General features: G+C 52.9%; 1 protein-coding gene across 13 annotated transcripts in view; it reads right to left on the minus strand.

The window, feature by feature from the left end:
• The window catches only part of syne1b (spectrin repeat containing, nuclear envelope 1b), a 669902-nt gene that overhangs the window by 446721 nt on the left and 205003 nt on the right, over nt 1-18178 (minus strand). For all 13 annotated transcript variants that reach the window (XM_072505314.1, XM_072505250.1, XM_072505295.1 and 10 more), the window contains 5 exons: nt 16095-16253; nt 13770-13952; nt 12267-12368; nt 4389-4592; nt 4069-4276 (listed from right to left, as the gene is read on the minus strand). In XM_072505314.1, coding sequence (XP_072361415.1) covers nt 4069-4276; nt 4389-4592; nt 12267-12368; nt 13770-13952; nt 16095-16253 — 856 coding nt within the window. The remainder of the gene's footprint in view (nt 1-4068; nt 4277-4388; nt 4593-12266; nt 12369-13769; nt 13953-16094; nt 16254-18178) is intronic.

Raw genomic sequence — 18178 nt, forward strand, 5'->3', positions numbered from 1 at the left:
ACGCTGGGGGAGAGTAACGCTGGGGGAGAGTAACGCTGGAGGAGAGTAACGCTGGAGGAGAATAACGCTGGGGGAGAGTAACGCTGGGGGAGAGGAACGCTGAGGGAGTGGAACGCTGGGGGAGAGTAACGCTGGAGGAGAGTAACGCTGGGGGAGAGGAACGCTGAGGGAGAGGAACGCTGGGGGAGAGTAACGCTGGAGGAGAGTAACACTGGGGGAGAGGAACGCTGAGGGAGAAGAACGCTGAGGGAGAAGAACACTGAGGGAGAGTAACGCTGGGGGAGAGGAACACTGAGGGAGAGGAACGCTGGGGGAGAGTAACGCTGGAGGTGAGTAACACTGGAGGAGAGTAACGCTGAGGGAGAGTAACGCTGAGGGAGAGTAACGCTGAGGGAGAGTAACGCTGAGGGAGAGTAACGCTGGGGGAGAGTAACGCTGAGGGAGAGTAACGCTGGGGGAGAGTAACGTAACGCTGAGGGAGAGTAACGCTGGGGGAGAGTAACGCTGGGGGAGAGTAACGCTGAGGGAGAGTAACGCTGAGGGAGAGTAACGCTGAGGGAGAGTAACGCCGAGGGAGAGTAACGCTGGGGGAGAGTAACGCTGGAGGTGAGTAACACTGGAGGAGAGTAACGCTGAGGGAGAGTAACGCTGAGGGAGAGTAACGCTGAGGGAGAGTAACGCTGAGGGAGAGTAACGCTGTGGGAGAGTAACGCTGAGGGAGAGTAACGCTGGGGGAGAGTAACGTAACGCTGAGGGAGAGTAACGCTGGGGGAGAGTAACGCTGGGGGAGAGTAACGCTGAGCGAGAGTAACGCTGAGGGAGAGTAACGCTGAGGGAGAGTAACGCTGAGGGAGAGTAACGCTCGGGGAGAGTAACGCTGGGGGAGAGTAACGCTGGGGGAGAGTAACGCTGGGGGAGAGTAACGCTGGGGGAGAGTAACGCTGGGGGAGAGTAACGCTGAGGGAGAGTAACGCTGAGGGAGAGTAACACTGGAGGAGAGTAACGCTGAGGGAGAGTAACGCTGGGGGAGAGTAACGCTGGGGGAGAGTAACGCTGGGGGAGAGTAACGCTGAGGGAGAGTAACGCTGGGGGAGAGTAACGCTGAGGGAGAGTAACGCTGGGGGAGAGTAACGCTGAGGGAGAGTAACGCTGGGGGAGAGTAACGCTGAGGGAGAGTAACGCTGGGGGAGAGTAACGCTGGGGGAGAGTAACGCTGGGGGAGAGTAACGCTGGGGGAGAGTAACGCTGAGGGAGAGGAACGCTGAGGGAGAGGAACGCTGAGGGAGAGGAACGCTGAGGGAGAGGAACGCTGAGGGAGAGGAACGCTGAGGGAGAGGAACGCTGAGGGAGAGGAACGCTGAGGGAGAGGAACGCTGAGGGAGAGGAACGCTGAGGGAGAGTAACGCTGAGGGAGAGTAACGGTGGGGGAGAGTAACGCTGGGGGAGAGTAACGCTGGGGGAGAGTAACGCTGGGGGAGAGTAACGCTGGGGGAGAGTAACGCTGGGGGAGAGTAACGCTGGGGGAGAGTAACGCTGAGGGAGAGTAACGCTGGGGGAGAGTAACGCTGAGGGAGAGTAACGCTGAGGGAGAGTAACGCTGAGGGAGAGTAACGCTGAGGGAGAGTAACGCTGAGGGAGAGTAACGCTGAGGGAGAGTAACGCTGAGGGAGAGTAACGCTGGGGGAGAGTAACGCTGAGGGAGAGTAACGCTGGGGGAGAGTAACGCTGAGGGAGAGTAACGCTGAGGGAGAGTAACGGTGGGGGAGAGTAACGCTGACGGAGAGTAACACTGGAGGAGAGTAACACTGAGGGAGAGTAACGCTGGGGGAGAGTAACACTGAGGGAGAGGAACGCTGACGGAGAGTAACGCTGGAGGAGAGTAACGCTGAGGGAGAGTAACGCTGGGGGAGAGTAACGCTGACGGAGAGTAACACTGAGGGAGAGTAACGCTGGGGGAGAGGAACGCTGAGGGAGTGGAACGCTGAGGGAGTGGAACGCTGAGGGAGTGGAACGCTGAGGGAGAGTAACGCTGGGGGAGAGTAACACTGGAGGAGAGTAATGCTGTGGGAGAGTAACGCTGGAGGAGAGTAACGCTGGGGGAGAGTAACGCTGGGGGAGAGTAACGCTGGGGGAGAGTAACGCTGGGGGAGAGGAACGCTGAGGGAGTGGAACGCTGAAGGAGAGTAACGCTGGAGGAGAGTAACGCTGGGGGAGAGTAACGCTGGGGGAGAGGAACACTGAGGGAGAGGAACGCTGGGGGAGAGTAACGCTGGAGGAGAGTAACACTGGGGGAGAGGAACGCTGAGGGAGAAGAACGCTGAGGGAGAAGAACGCTGAGGGAGAAGAACACTGAGGGAGAAGAACACTGAGGGAGAAGAACACTGAGGGAGAGTAGCAAACAGTAACATATGAAAGTAACACAGAGAGAGTAACATTGAGGGAGAGTAACACTGAGGGAGTGTAACATTGAGGGGGAGAACGACTGAGGCAGAGAAACATACAGGAACACATGAGAGTAACAGAGTAGCACTGATGGAGAGTAATATTGAGGGAGAATAACACTGAGGAAGAGTAACACTGATGTGGAGTAACAAACAGTAAAATACAAAAGTAACATTGAGGGAGATAAAGATTTTAAGAGAAACAGTCAGTAACAGAGAGAGAAATATGCAGTAGCACAGAAGGAGAGTTTCACTAAGGGAGAGTAGCAGCGTAGAAGTTTAACATAACGGGAGAGTAACAAGTCAGAAGGCTGTAGGTTCACATGCCATTCAGAGACTTGAAGATGGAATCTACAGCAGTTCTCCTGTGCAGTACCGAGGGAATGCTACATTATTGGTCTTTTGTATGAGACATTAATTCATGGTCCTGCCTGTGTTCTCAAGTAATCCATCCCATGGCAGCACCCAAAGAAGAATGGGGGGGTTGTGTGTGCGTGTGTGTGTGTGGGGGGGGGGGGGGGGGGGGGGGGGGGGCCCACATCACACCTTTTAAAAATAACTCATTTTCTATAAAGTGCTCAACTTCGCACAGCTATGTGCACACTGTTTGAGGAAGTAGAACCATAGTGGTTTATAGCTTTGGGTAGAAATCCAATAGATTTGCTCTTAATGGCACATCATGGAAAATACTCCCAATGGAACCGTCAGGGACTAACAGCAATTAATCACAAACATGGCACTACAAAGATCAGTCAGTGATCTGATTGGTTCCACCTAACTGGTTGGGTTTGACAGGAGGAGGGATTTGGAATTGACTGGCTGAAGTTTTGCAATCTGAATGCATGTCAGAAATATTTAGCAATGTGGATTTCAGCTGCACTTGGAACAGATGTGGAAAAACTCAACAGCTTTGGATCTGTTACAATATGGAATGTACTTTCTGGGAGGCTGGTGAGAACAGATTCAATAAGAGCTTCCAAAAGGGAATTGGATAACTACTGGGGGAAAAAAACTGCAGAGCAATGGCAAAGGAGCAGGACCGGATGCGGGACTGGTAAGAGAGACTTAGCCGAGAGACAGCAGAGGAACAATGGACCAAATGGCCTTCTACAAAGGACATACAGTGCAGAAGGAGGTCATTCGGCCCATCGAGACTGCACCGACCCACTTAAGCCCTCACTTCCACCCTATCCCCGTAACCCAGTAACCTCTCCTAACCTTTTGTTTTTGGACACTAAGGGCAATTTAGCATGGCCAATCCATCTAATCTGCACGTCTTTGGACTGTGGGAGGAAACTGGAGCACCCGGAGGAAACCCACACAGACACGGGGAGAACGTGCAGACACCGCACAGGCAGTGACCCAGCGGGGAATCGAACCCGAGTCCCTGGCGCTGTGAAGCCACAGTGCTCGCGACTTGTGCTACCATGCTGCCCATTCTCTACGATTCATCACTCAAAGGGGAAGCTAGCTAAAAACATGAGGGAGAAAGAAACAGAAGCTTTGGATAGGATGAGGTGAAGAAGGGTGGGAAAACATAGGCACCAGTAGAGAGCAGTTGGGCCTAATGGCCTGTCTCTATGCTGTATGTTCGTGGTAATACACCTGAGTAGAGAATTCTCCTCACCATTAAAATGATCTTCCAATGCTTCCTGGAGTCTGCCTTGTGTTTTGGAGGAGAGCTGGTTGACAGTTTCGTACTGCTTGATCATCTCGGTCACTCTGCTGCCCAGTCCCTCCAGCTCTGCAGAGTGATACTTGCGACAGAGGCTGTTGAGACTCTCTCGTGCGGAGTCGATCCTGCCCTGCTGGTTGACCAGCTCCAGGTCCAGTTCCTGCAACAACAAAACAAGATAATCGACAAAGAAGTTGGCACGACCCTTGAACAGGGCTGGACTGGCCTCCTCCTCATCCCCAAGGCAGCACCCTCCCCCCACTCCCCCGTACCTTCACTTTCCTCAGGCCTTCAGTGTCCCGGCTGTCAGAGTGAGCAGAGAGTGACTGCTCCACCGTGCATAGCCAGTCACTGAGTTTCTCGATGTAGCTCTCCATCTGACTCTTCTGACTGCAAAAATCTCTGAGTGTTTCTTTGGCTGCCTCAGACACTTCCTGCGCGTGGTCCAGCTTCTTCCGAGATTCAGCTTCTATGGTCTGTGGGGGCAGAACGGCGTTCAGGTGGAATGTTCAGCAAAACACAGGGAAGAACATGGACAGCCATGGGGGGGGGGGGGCGTGATTTTGCGCCCGCATTAAATAAATAAATAAATAATTAGCCGTGTACGGCAACCTGGACGCAAAATCCTGCGAGGATTGCAAAACGCGATACTCATCACGAGGTCTCATTTTCCGCTTTTGCCCGCCTCTCACTTTATCTCGTTGAAATAAAGTTTAAGAAATTTTTATACAATTAACAGGCTTCCCCCGGCGAATTCCCCTCTTTAGAACTGCTTGTTCAAAACTTGAAGCAGTCGAGAAAAACCCAACAGGGGGACACAAAGTTAAGTTTGGCACCCCCCAGGGGGAGGGGACAGTCGGCGTGGCACTATCCACTGGCACTCTCAGCCCACCACCATGACGGCAAAGACCAGGGGTTGGATTCTCCGCCCCGCCACACCACATTTCTGTTTCACCCTGCCGGAGGGATGATCCATTACACCGGCCGGGAATCCAGCCCAGGCCTACAGATTTCTTGTGTACAGAGTGCCATAAGGTCTGGAGAGCGACTTCCGGTTGTGGCTATGCGGAGCTGAGCCGCACGATTCGGCAGCTCCCGCTATCACAGACTTTCGGGCTCTTTAGAGGAGCCCCAACGGGAATTTTTTTGACAACGATCAATGGGGAAGGGAAGAGCAAGGTCCCCCTTCACCTTTTATGGACCGGACCAGAAGTGAAACGGCCAAAAAAACGGCATTGGAGCAGCGGGAGAAGCAAAGGAAAAAAAGCAAAATGGCGGCGGCTGGGACAAAGCGGAATGCGGGCCGGAGCTGCAGGAGTTCATCAAGCGCTGCTTCGAGGAGCTGTGGAAGGAGATGCTGGCGCCTATGTTGTCGGCGATTGAAGGACTAGGGATGACCCAGAAGGCCCACGAGGTAAAAGATCCAGGAGGTGCAGAAAAAGGTCAGTGAGAATGAGGACGAGATCTTAGGCCTGGTGGTGAGAGTGGAGGAGCACGAGGCGCTGCACAAGAGGTGGGCGCGAAGATTCGAAGACCTGGAGAACAGGTCGAGGAGAAAGAACTTGCGGATCCTGGGTCTCCCTGAAGGAGTGGAGGGGGCCGATGCTGGGGCATATGCGAGCACGATGCTCGAGGCGATGATGGGTGCGGAGGCCCCTCCGAGGCCTCTGGAGCTGGATGGGGCACATCGGGTGCTGGCGAGGAGGCCCAAGGCTAACGAGCCGCCAAGGGCAATTGTGGTGAGGTTTCACCGTTTCACGGACAGAGGGTCTTGAAATGGGCCAAGAAGGAGCGGAGCAGCAGATGGGACAATGCGGAGATCCGAATATACCCGGACTGGAGCATGGAGGTTGCAAAGAGGAGAGCGGGTTTCAACCGGGCCAAGGCGGTGTTGCACCGGAAAGGAGTGAGATTCGGAATGCTGCAGCCAGTGCGATTGTGGGTCACATTCAAGGATCAGCACCATTATTTCGAAACGCCTGAAGAGGCGTGGACCTTTATTCAAACCGAAAAGTTGGACTCAAACTGAGGGTTTGAGGGTGGGGGGATGTTTGATGTTTGATGGTTGTTGTATATAGGGTGTTAAGCACATGCAGGAAATGTTACATGGGCTGGGGGAGAGAGGGAGATTGCGATGGGGGAAAAGAGACAAGGTCGCGACAGGAGCTGCGCCAAAGGGGGCAGGGTAGGCTTTGGAAAGCTCGGGGTTTTTCCCGCGCTAGGGAAGAAAGGCGGGAGGGGGAATGGAGGAACGCACACTGATTGGGAATTCCCACACGGGGAGGTCAATGGGACGGCCGGGGGAAGCAGGTGTCAGCTGACTTACGGGAGTGATATGGGGGGGGGGGGAGCAGAAAAGCTAGACACGGGTCTAGCGGGGGGGGATGGGGGCAGGGGAAGGGGGAGGGGGGGGGGGAGAAAGAGTCGCTGCTGCACTGGCCGAAGGGGAATGGGACACAGAAGAGGTGGTCGGGGCGGGGGTCTCCCGGGCTGGGGGACCGGAGGGTGAGGGAGGCGTGGGACTGGCCCAGAAAAGGAGATGGCTAGTCGGCGGGGGGGCGGGGATCCGGCTTGGGGGGGGGGGGGGATCCGGCTGGGAGGGGGGATCCGGCTGGGGGGGGGGGGGGGATCCGGCTGGGGGGGTGGGAGTCCCCCGAAGCCGGCTGATAACGTGAAATGTGAGGGGCCTGAATGGGCCGGTAAAGAGGGCCCGAATGTTCGGGCACTTAAAGGGACTGAAGGCAGACGTGGTCATGCTCCAAGAGACAAATTTGAAGGTGGCGGATCAGGTCAGGTTAAGAAAGGGGTGGGTAGGACAGGAATTCCATTCGTGGCTAGACGCGAAGAATAGGGGGGTGGCAATATTGGTGGGGAAGTGGGTGTCGTTTGAGGCCAAGAATATTGTAGTGGACAACGGAGGGCGATATGTGATGGTGAGCGGTAAGTTGCAGGGGACATGGGTGGTATTGGTAAATGTATACGCCCCGAACTGGGACGATGCTGGATTCACGAAGCGCATGTTGGGGCGCATTCGGACTTGGAGGTAGGAGGCCTGATAATGGGTGGGGATTTCAATACGGTGTTGGACCCAGCACTGGATCGCTCCAGATCGAGGACTGGAAAGAGGCCGGTGGAGGCCAAAGTGCTTAGGAGGTTTATGGCTCAGATGGGGGGAGTGGACCCGTGGAGGTTTGCCAGTCCGCAGGCCAGGGAATTTTCTTTTTTCTCCCACGTCCACAAAGCCTACTCCCGGATAGATTTTTTTGTTCTGGGCAGGGTGCTGATCCCGAAAGTGCAGGGAACGGAGTATTCGGCCATAGCCATTTCGGATCACGCCCCGCACTGGGTGGAACTGGGGCTGGGAGAAGAGAGGGACCAACGCCCGTTGTGGCGATTGGATGTGGGACTGCTGGCGGACGAGGTGGTGTGTGGGAGGGTGAGGGGGTGCATCGAAAGGTACTTGGAGGTCAACGACAATGGGGAGGTGCGGGTGGGGGTGGTATGGGAGGCGCTGAAGGCGGTGATCAGGGGAGAGCTAATCTCCATTAGGGCTCATAGGGAGAAGATAGAGGGCATGGAAAGGGAGAGGTTAGTGGGGGGGATTTTAAGAGTGGACAGGAGATACGCAGAGGCCCCTGAGGAGGGATTACTTGGGGAAAGGCGACGTCTCCAGACGGAGTTTGATCTGTTGACCACAGGGAAGGCAGAGGCACAGTGGAGGAAGGCGCAGGGGGCGACATACGAGTATGGGGAGAAGGCGAGTCGGATTCTGGCACACCAGCTCCGTAAGAGGATGGCAGCGAGGGAAATAGGGGGAGTCAAGGATGGAAGGGAAGCCACAGTGCGGAGTGCGGCAAAAATAAATGAGGCATTCAAGGCCTTCTATGAGGAGCTGTACAGATCCCAGCCCCCAGCGGGGGAAGTGGGGATGAGACGATTCCTAGACCAATTGAGATTCCCGAGGGTGGAGGAGCAAGAGGTAGCTGGTTTGGGGGCACCAATTGGGTTGGAGGAGCTGAGCAAGGGTTTGGGGAGTATGCAGGCAGGGAAGGCCCCGGGACCGGATGGGTTCCCGGTGGAGTTCTACAGGAAGTACGTAGACCTGTTGGCCCCGCTACTAGTGAGGACCTTTAATGAGGCAAGGGAGGAAGGGACCCTGCCCCCGACAATGTCGGAGGCGACGATTTCTTTGATCCTAAAGCGGGACAAGGACCCACTGCAATGTGGATCGTACAGACCGATCTCGCTCCTCAATGTGGATGCTAAGTTGCTGGCAAAAGTGCTGGCTACGAGAATTGAGGACTGTATCCCGGGGGTGATCCACGAGCACCAGACGGGATTTGTAAAGGGCAGGCAACTAAACACCAATGTGCGGCGGCTCTTAAACGTGATAATGATGCCATCGGTGGAGGGAGAGGCGGAGATAGTGGCAGCTATGGACGCGGAGAAGGCCTTTGACCGAGTAGAGTGGGAGTACCTCTGGGAAGTGCTGCGTAGCTTTGGGTTCGGGGGAGGGTTTATTAGTTGGGATAAGCTCCTTTACAGAGCCCCGGTGGCGAGTGTGCTGACGAATCGGCGGAGTATTTTCGGCTGTATCGTGGGACGAGGCAGGGGTGCCCCTTGTACCCCCTGTTGTTTGCATTGGCGATTGAACCCTTTGCCATATCATTGAGGGAGTCTAGGAAATGGAGGGGGGTGGTCCGAGGGGGAGAAGAGCATCGAGTGTCGCTTTATGCGGATGACCTGTTGCTGTATGTGGCGGATCCAGTGGTGGGGATGGTGGAGGTCATGCAGACTTTAAGGGAGTTTGGGGATTTTTCGGGCGATAAGCTCAATGTAGGGAAGAGTGAGCTTTTTGTAGTACAGGCAAGGGACCAAGAAAGGGGGATAGGCGAGCTACCGCTGAGGAGGGCGGAGGGGAGCTTTCGGTACCTGAGGATCCAGATAGCCAGGAGATGGGGGGCCCTACATAAACTGAATCTGACGAGGTTGGTGGAGCAGATGGAGGAGGACTTCAAAAGATGGGACATTTTACCGCTCTCGCTAGCGGGTAGAGTGCAGTCGGTCAAAATGGTGGTCCTTCCGAGGTTTCTTTTTGTGTTTCAGTGCCTTCCCATCGTGATCACCAAGACCTTTTTTAAGAGCGTAGGCAGGAGTATTATGGGGTTTGTGTGGGCGAATAAGACCCCGAGGGTAAGGAGAGGGTTTCTGGAACGCAGTAGGGACCGAGGAGGGTTGGCGCAGCCGAACCTAGGGAGCTACTACTGGGCAGCAAATGTGGCGATGATCCGCAAGTGGGTGATGGAGGGAGAGGGGGCGGCATGGAAGAGGTTGGAGATGGCGTCCTGTAAAGGAACGAGCCTGGGGGCGCTGGTGACGGCACCGCTGCCGCTCTCGCCGTCAAAGTACACCACGAGTCCAGTGGTGGCGGCAACGCTAAGGATCTGGGGCCAGTGGAGACGGCACAGGGGTGCAATGGGAGCCTCGGTGTGGTCCCCGATCAGGGGTAACCACCGGTTTGTCCCGGGGAGGATGGACGGGGAGGTTTCAGAGCTGGCATCGGGCAGGGATTAGAAGAATGGGGGACCTGTTCAGTGATGGGTCGTTTGCGAGCCTGGGGACACTAGAGGAGAAGTTTGAGATACCCCCGGGAAATGCTTTTAGATACATGCAGGTGAGGGCGTTTGTGAGGCGGCAGGTGAGGGAATTCCCGTTGCTCCCGGCACAGGAAATTCAAGACAGGGTGATCTCGGGTGTATGGGTCGGGGAGGGCAAGGTGTCGGCAATATACCAGGAGATGAAAGAAGAGGGGGAAGCGCTGGTAGAGGGTAAATGGGCAAAGGAGCTGGGGGAGGAGACTGAGGGGTTATGGGCTGATGCCCTAGGTAGGGTTAATTCCTCCTCCTCGTGTGCCAGGCTCAGTCTGATACAATTTAAGGTGGTTCACAGAGCGCACTTGACGGGGGCGAGGTTGAGTAGGTTCTTTGGGGTAGAGGACAGATGTGGAAGGTGCTCAGTGAGCCCGGCGAACCATGTCCATATGTTTTGGTCATGCCCGCCACTGGAGGGGTTCTGGAGAGGAGTGGCGGGAACAATATCTCAGGTGGTGAAAGTCCGGGTCAAGCCAAGCTGGGGGCTAGCAATATTTGGAGTAGTGGACGAGCCGGGAATGCAGGAGGCGAAAGAGGCCGGCATTCTGGCCTTTGCGTCCCTAGTAGCCCGGCGAAGGATCTTGCTAATGTGGAAGGAGGCGAAGCCCCCCAGCGTGGAGGCCTGGACAAACGACATGGCTGGGTTCATTAAGCTGGAGAGGATAAAGTTTGCCTTGAGAGGGTCTGCGCAGGGGTTCTCCAGGCGGTGGCAACCGTTCCTAGACTATCTCGCGGAGCGTTAGGGGAAGGTCGGTCAGCAGCAGCAGCAACGCCGGGCAGGGGGGGGGGGGGGGGGATGTCCTGTGGAAGGGGGGGGTGGGGGGGAGAGGGAGGGAGGGGAGAAGGGGGTTTGCCTAGGGGGTGTTTGAGCAAGAGAACACATGAAATATTTGGGAAACTGGCAAGTACGGGAGAGAGCCAGTGTACAAAGCTCTGTAACATATCGATTTACCATGTATATATCTTGCTATGTACATTTTCTTTCTATTTTGTTACGGGGGGGGGTTTATTGTTTGTAAGGGTGAAAAATTGTGTTAAAAAACTTTAATAAACATATTTTTTAAAAAAAGGTCTGGAGAGCAAACTTGGCTGTGCAGCCGGCGAGCTGCACGTTGGTTTTCTCGCCTCAGCCAGCACTCTGCACACTGAGCGCAAAATTCCATTAGTCTGTATCTCAACTCCATTTATTCATATACATCCCCTTAGAAAAGATCTCAGCGCCAGAAGCTCCGACTGACACCCATCATTCACAGCTTCCTGGGAAGGGAAGTCCAGACTCCCATCTGCTTTGTGTGAAGCAATATCCCCACAGGGACGACATTTCATTGTCTGTAGAGTGCATTGTGAAATCCCAACGCCTTCAGCGCTATACAAATGCAAATCTTTTACTCTGTTCCCCGACATTACCCCTGAGTGGCTTCACTCTAATTTTCAGGCAACCCCTTTTCTTTCTCTCAATCTACCCTACCGACTTTTTAAAATCAGTTTAAACACCTCAATTCATATCAGCCGCCATTTAGGGATTGTCAGTCTGAACCTAGGGAAGAGGATCAGAGTGAAGGTGTAAAGATTATGGCCGACGAGTTGGAGGAATTAAGTCAAGCACCTGAGGTCAGTTATGCCAGAAGATAGAATTACGGAAATGGAAAATAAGCAATGGACCCGCTCTGATTGGAATCATTGGATGAAGTGCAGCGGAGTTTTATGTGTTGGAAAAGTATCGCAGAAGTTGAAAGGAAGAATCTACTGGACACTTGTGACTCAGGCCTTGTGATATAGTGCAGACACTTGGGCAAATATGACTGGATACTGATGTAATGCAGATACTGAAATGGATGTGTGGACAAAAGAACAAAGTAGTCAGTGAAGATTGTGGGAGCGTCGAAGAAAGCAAGCCAAGAAGCAATTGAAAATAGAATGGTCACCTGTTGTGGAGAGAGGGGAAATGTGGGGAGACGGGTCATGGAGATGGGACCAGGGAGAAGGAGAAGAAAGAGTAAGGCCTCAGACCAGATGGAGAGATGCAGTGGCGAGAGAGTTAAATGCAGCGGGATTAGATGGAGGAATGGGCAGCTGACAGGAGGAGATGGTGAAGGGAGACCTACGAGCATTGTTGAGGCCCCAAGGAAAAAAGTTGAAAGAAGAAGGAAGAATAAGTCAATTAGATCATCACTTAATTTCCAGTACTTCAGTTAAGCACTCTACTCTTAAAGACTCTGACTGATGTGAATAATGGGCCCAATCTTTAAATGTGGCTGAATTACTGTCCTAGTAGGGAGCAGGGCCCAACATGCACACGACGCAAAACTTTCAGATCATTTGCTGATAGCTCAATGACGTAATCGAGGGAGCCACAGAGATGTGGATGGTTCAGCATTGCTGCCCTAGCTCTGCAGCCATACCAGGCAGTGCAGCCTCACAATTTCTGCCCTCTGTTCTGTTTCCTCGTGGAGCTTGATCAAAAGGTGGGTGAGAAACACACAGAAAGCTTTTACTTACCTGCAGTACAGGCGGTGGCTCCTGACATTTGGATAACTCCGTCAGCTCACAAATTTTAGAACGTAAACTCTGGAGTTTCTCCCGTTTCGTTGTGGCCTCAGACTGCAAGGCAATAACAGAGTGGAAGCGTCAGTCGACTAATTGGCAGATCCGTTCGCTGGAAATTCTAGTGCTTTTTGAGCTAAAATGTTCTCGATGGAACGTGAAACGACAAAGGGGAGTGGAGTCAAACTACTCGATTTCAAAAGAGCTGAATTCAGGCAAACACAACATTAGTTCCAAGAGAGTCTTGAAGCATGGATAGGGAGAAATCCTGCTGCGGTTCCAGTCAGAATCAATTCTAACCGACAGGCTGGAGAGCAACAATTATCATTTGTTAGGGAATTATATTGAGGTTTTAATGAATGAGCAGAAAGTGATTCCGGTGCTACCAAGAGTCATGTAGGACAACCTGAGAGGGGTAATGAAAGAACAGCAAGATTAGTGAGAACGTATTTCCAACTGTGGGGGTTCGAACACGTGGCTGTCAGCATAACTGAATTATTAATAAACCCAGTAAAGAGGTCAGGAGAAACTTCTTTCCCTAGAATATAGTGAGAATGTGAAGCTTGCTCCCACACGGAACAGTTGACGTGAATAGTATCAAGATTTTTAAGGAGAAACTAGATACGAACATCACGGAGAAAGGAATAGAAGGGCTGCCGATAGAATTTGACAAAGTACACTGTGAGGGAGCTCGCATAGAGCATAAAAACTGGCACAGATCTGTCGGGCAGTGGCTTCTTCCTGCACTGTAAAATTCCAAGTTGTTCTAAAATATCTCCAGCACCGAGGCCTGGTGAACTAGCAACGGGCAAAAGGTTCTGCGGGCCATGGCCAGTTTCAAGTCAGGAGGCAGTGAGGTTGGGCATTGTACAGCAGGGTGCTGTGGGCACAGGATGTGATTCTGAGCGAGGCGCAGGTTAGGCTTACCGGCTAGCATCAAAGAATGTGTCATGACCCATCTGGAACTCTGACCCCTGCCTCTTTCAAAGGGGCTTAATGCCAGGCAGCCAAAGCACACACCAGAATCGGGAGGCCTACCCGTTTAACATGCGGATTGGGGTCCTACAGCCTGCACAAGAATCTCAATTGCTATTTGAGGATAACATGTGCAGGAAGCACTGCGGCCAGTGTCAGCTGGTAGTCTAGCCAAAGGGACGCCCACAGTTAAGTGTTTATTGTGGGACCCCTGACTCTTGTTCCCTGCTAATGAAGGAAGTGTGCCAGTTGACCAACTCTCAGTGTTGCATCTCTCACTCACACAACTGCCCGGAGGAATGCCCTATTCAGCTTGTTTTTTTTTAAAGAATGCTTTTTTGGGATGTTCGCTAGATTTGATCACTGATCCCCAATCTCACCTAAGCAAACTGGGCCAGGGGCAATAGTGATAATTTCAGACTTTAACCCAGGACGTTGGAATAGTCCTTCATCACCCACCAGGAGTAACCTGTTGCCATCTACCTGGAACTCCAGTAGTCTCACTTCTGTTTTCTGGCTGTCGTTCAAGTTGCTAACCATTTCATTTAGCTCAGAGGTAGAACTTTTGCACCACGTATCAATCTGATCGCTGATGCTGACCACATCCTCCCACATCGCAAGACTCTTGCTCAGCCTCTCAATGTTGTCTTCCAGACGCTCGGATACCTGTTAGGAGAATATACACAGTTGGCTATTAATCAAAATGGCCACTCTAAACACAGCAAAATCTTCCAGCTCAATAATTTTCTTACGAGTTTGAGGTCTTTGAACAATGATCATTTAAGTTATAAGGTCTGACTCCACAAGCCCGGTAGTGGTGACTGCCCTGAGGGTGTGGGGATATATGGAGGTGGAGGGGGCGCCGGTATGGGCACCAATTTGAGGTAACCAGCGGTTTACACCGGGGGGAGCTGGATGGGGGGCTTTTGAGGAGGGCAGCGAGCTGGAATTGAGCGGTGTGGGGAGAGCGGTTTGGGGGCTTGTTTATTGATGGGGGCTTTCCGTGTTTGGAGGACTTGGAGGAGGAGTTTGAGCTGCCGGTGGGAATGAGTTCTGCTACTTGCAGGCGAGGGACTTTGCACGGAGGCAGGTCTCGGCCTTTCCGCACCTACCGCCCCAGGGGATACAGGATAAGGTAGTGTCAAAAACGGGAGTGGGGGAGGGGAAGGTCTCGGAAATTTATAAAAAGCTCATGGAATGGGAGGGAGCCCCGATAGGGGATGTGAAGCAAAAGTGGGAGGAAGAATTGGGCAAGGAGTTAGAGGCGGGATTGTGGGAGGACACCCTGAGTAGAGTCAACACGTTCTCATTGTGCGCCAGGCTTAGCCTGATACAATTCAAGGTGGTCCACAGGGCGCATATGACTGTGGCCCGAATGAGCAGGTTCTTTGAAGGGGTGGAGGACAGGCGGGAGGGCCCGCAAAAGCAAATCATGCCCAATAGAGGGGGGGGGGGGGGGGGGGGGGGCTGCCAACAGGGCGGCACACTGACACAGTGGTTAGCACAGCTGCCTCACAGCACGAGGGACCCAGGTTCAATTCTGGCCTCGAGTGACTGTCACAGACAGAACCCGTCCCACGTCCCACGTTAAATTGCCCGCTCACTGGTGTTCCATTGTAGGGACGAGGGGGTTCCATTGGGGGGGGGGGAACAGGGAAGTGTTTCATGGGGGGGGGGGGCAGGGTTTTTCCATTGTAGGGGCGGGGGATGTTCCATGGGGGCCGAGAGGTGTGTTCCATTGGGAGGTGTGGGTGGGATTGTTCCATTGGGGGGTGGAGGGTGTTTCATTGGGAGGGTTTGGGGTTGTTCCATTGGGAGGGCTGGAGATGTTCCATTGGGGGTGTTCCATTGGGGCAGGGGAGGCGAGGGGTTGTTCCATTGGGGGGATTTCCATGGAGAGAGCGGAGAGGTCTTCCATGGGGGGGGGGAGGGCAGGTGAGGGATGTTCCATTGGGGGGGGGGTGCGGGGGTTCCACTGGGGTACAGGGAAGTGTTTCATAGGGGGAGGCAGGGGAGGGCATGTTCCACTGGGAGGGATGGGGTGGTTCCTTTGGGTGGGGCAGGGGAGATTATGTTCCACTGGGGAGGGGGGGGGGTGTTCCATGGGAAGGGCAGGTGGGGTTGTTCCATTGGGGAGGTGGGCGGGGTGTTCCATTGGGGAGGTGGACGGGGTGTTCCGTTGCGGGTTTAGGGAAGGGGTGTTTCGTTGCGGGGTTAGGGGAGGGGTGTTCCATTGCGGGGGTGGGAGGGGGTAGTTCCATGGGGTGTTCATTTTAAAATTGTCTTTAAATCAGCGCCCCGCTCTTTCAGAAACCTAAGTTGCAGACGGGTAGGCTCAATAAGAACCCAGCCCGTCAGAATGACATTCTGGGACCCACCCCTTTCATTTATTTTTGGCAAAGTCTTTGAAACTTTGGTAGGAAAACCTGACAAGGCAGCCAGTGAGCTGCTCTCTGCTCTTTCCCCCGAGACAACACTTTGCCCAAAAAATAGAACATTCCAGCCTTGGACCCGATCTTTGTTACCGAGCTGCTATTGGAAGTGAACAATAAGGAGTGTCTGGTCCACTTGTATCTCATGGTTTCAGGACGATTTCCTTTCCCCCTGATTAGAATGAACTGGCAATTCACTGACTGGGAGAGGTTTTGGGTTCAAGACATCCTATACCAGCAACAACACCAATGCTGGGCAGTTCTGTGAATGAGGAAACAAGCAAGCAATAGATGGGTCATAAAGGTTTCTTTTTCCTTTCCCTTCAAAAGGAGAGCATAAGAGGCCCAAAATAATATAACTATATAAAATAATTACATCTAGCCATTGGTCCAAGACGTTGTCCAGATCTTGTTTGAGTGGCGTTGGGTCGCAGTCGTGAATCTTCTTCAATTCGGCCAACAGTTGTTTCGTTTTCGAGGTGAATTCATCCAGTTGCTCCTGACTTCCATTTAACTCAGATTTTGCCACTTCATGCTGACCAACAGACAAAAAAATTCAGAGATAGACTCAACCAGACAACATGTCCTACAATTTCAATAGGACATTTAGGAAAAGGGATTTTCCACCTGCAGTGAGAAGCCCACCCTTTTTTGTTTCATTTTATTCCCACTTTCTCACCATCTGTCTCTTACTTGGGAAAACAGCCTTCAATTTTGCTTCTCCAATGTCCTTCATTTCATTTTTCTGTTCAATTGCATGGAATGTTTATTGTCAGGTAAAATAGTTTGCACCGCTCCACACTTTACAGAAGGATGTCTTGTGGTGCAGTGGGTAGTGTCCCTGCCCCGGAGTCAGAAGCTCTGGGTTTGAGTTCCCCCCAGGATTTGATGGTCAAGGACGGTGCATTCATAACGTGGCCAACAGATCGAGTGTCACCCTAAAAATCTTTCCAACATGCCCAATGGCTGGCAGTAAGAGCGGGAGAGGCTCCTGGTCCGCTCCTCAGGCTCTAAGCACCTGGAGACAGATTAACGATCTATTCCGGGAATGACTAGCTGTGGAAAAGGACAAATGTCTGCCTTAGTGCAGCACTAGGTGTGGGAATAGAATTGGAATTGGGATATTTTACAGTAGCACATGCTAGCAATTTGTTGATTCCAGGTGAACTAAGATATCAAGCAGAATCATAAAATCCCTACAGTGCATAAAGAGGCCATTTGGCTCATCAAGTCTGCACCGACTCTGAAAGAGAACCCTACCTGGCCCACTCTCCCGCAACCCCATACCCCCACCAAAGCTTTGGACACATCACTCAGACTGTTAAACGAGATGGAATTCATCTGTGTCCTGTTTAGGCAGGTGAGTCAATACCTGCCCACATCAGCTCTATCGAGGTGACCAGCGCAGAAACCTGCTGCAGCTACCACACAATCAAGATTGTAGCGAATCGCCGGTCATCCTCCATGCTGCTGGTTGCCTCAGTATGGGGTCCAAACAGTGCCCCAAGAGCAAGTGATCCAACCTATCTTCTGTTCTTAAAGGCAGTCTGACTTTCTTAAAGGGGGAGCTGCGCTGAATAATACTGTTGCAAGTTTAAACAAAGAAAATGCATCACTAGCCTGGAGAGGGAGTTGCAGGGTGACAGATATCATAGATTATCATAGAATTTACAGTGCAGAAGGAGGCCATTCGGCCCATCGGGTCTGCACCGGCTCTTGGAAAGAGCACCCTACCGAAGGTCAAATCCTTCACCCTATCCCCATAACCCCATAACCCAGTAACCCCACCCAACACTAAGGGCAATTTATCATGGCCAATCCACCTAACCTGCACATCATTGGACTGTGGGAGGAAACCGGAGCACCCGGAGGAAACCCACGCACACACGGGGAGGATGTGCAGACTCCGCACAGACAGTGACCCAAGCCTGAATCGAACCTGGAACCCTGGAGCTGTGAAGCAATTGTGTTAGCCACAATGCTACCGTGCTGCCCAATGGTGCCAAAGGAATTGACGATGGAAGTGAACGGTAGGAGAAACATCATGCTTCCATGGGCAGCTGGAAGGCCTTCATGGACCACCATCAAAAGTGGGTGGGAGCACGGTGCCAGGGAGGCCAATCCTCAGTGCCTGAGCTTGATAACCTGGGAGCGGTGCCACAAACGTCTAATAACCTCAGGCAACTGGTTAAGTTGGTCAAGAATGCATCTTCGCCTGACATCTACCATCGCTCCACCAGCCTCACAGGCTGCCCAATGCACCACAGCTTTATCACTCACTCAGCATCAGAACTCCGGCTGGGCATCCAGATACATCAACTCACTCTTCCACACCTATCAATGCTACCAGTCTCACATGCAGCACTCACTATCCCCACATGCCTTCAGCTATTAGCTATGGCAGGCACATCACTCAAACAAAGTACTACCCAATCACTGACACTCTGCCCTCTATTTTGC

This window comes from Scyliorhinus torazame, chromosome 1, assembly GCF_047496885.1.
Source record: "Scyliorhinus torazame isolate Kashiwa2021f chromosome 1, sScyTor2.1, whole genome shotgun sequence".
In the NCBI taxonomy this organism is placed as follows: domain Eukaryota; kingdom Metazoa; phylum Chordata; class Chondrichthyes; order Carcharhiniformes; family Scyliorhinidae; genus Scyliorhinus; species Scyliorhinus torazame.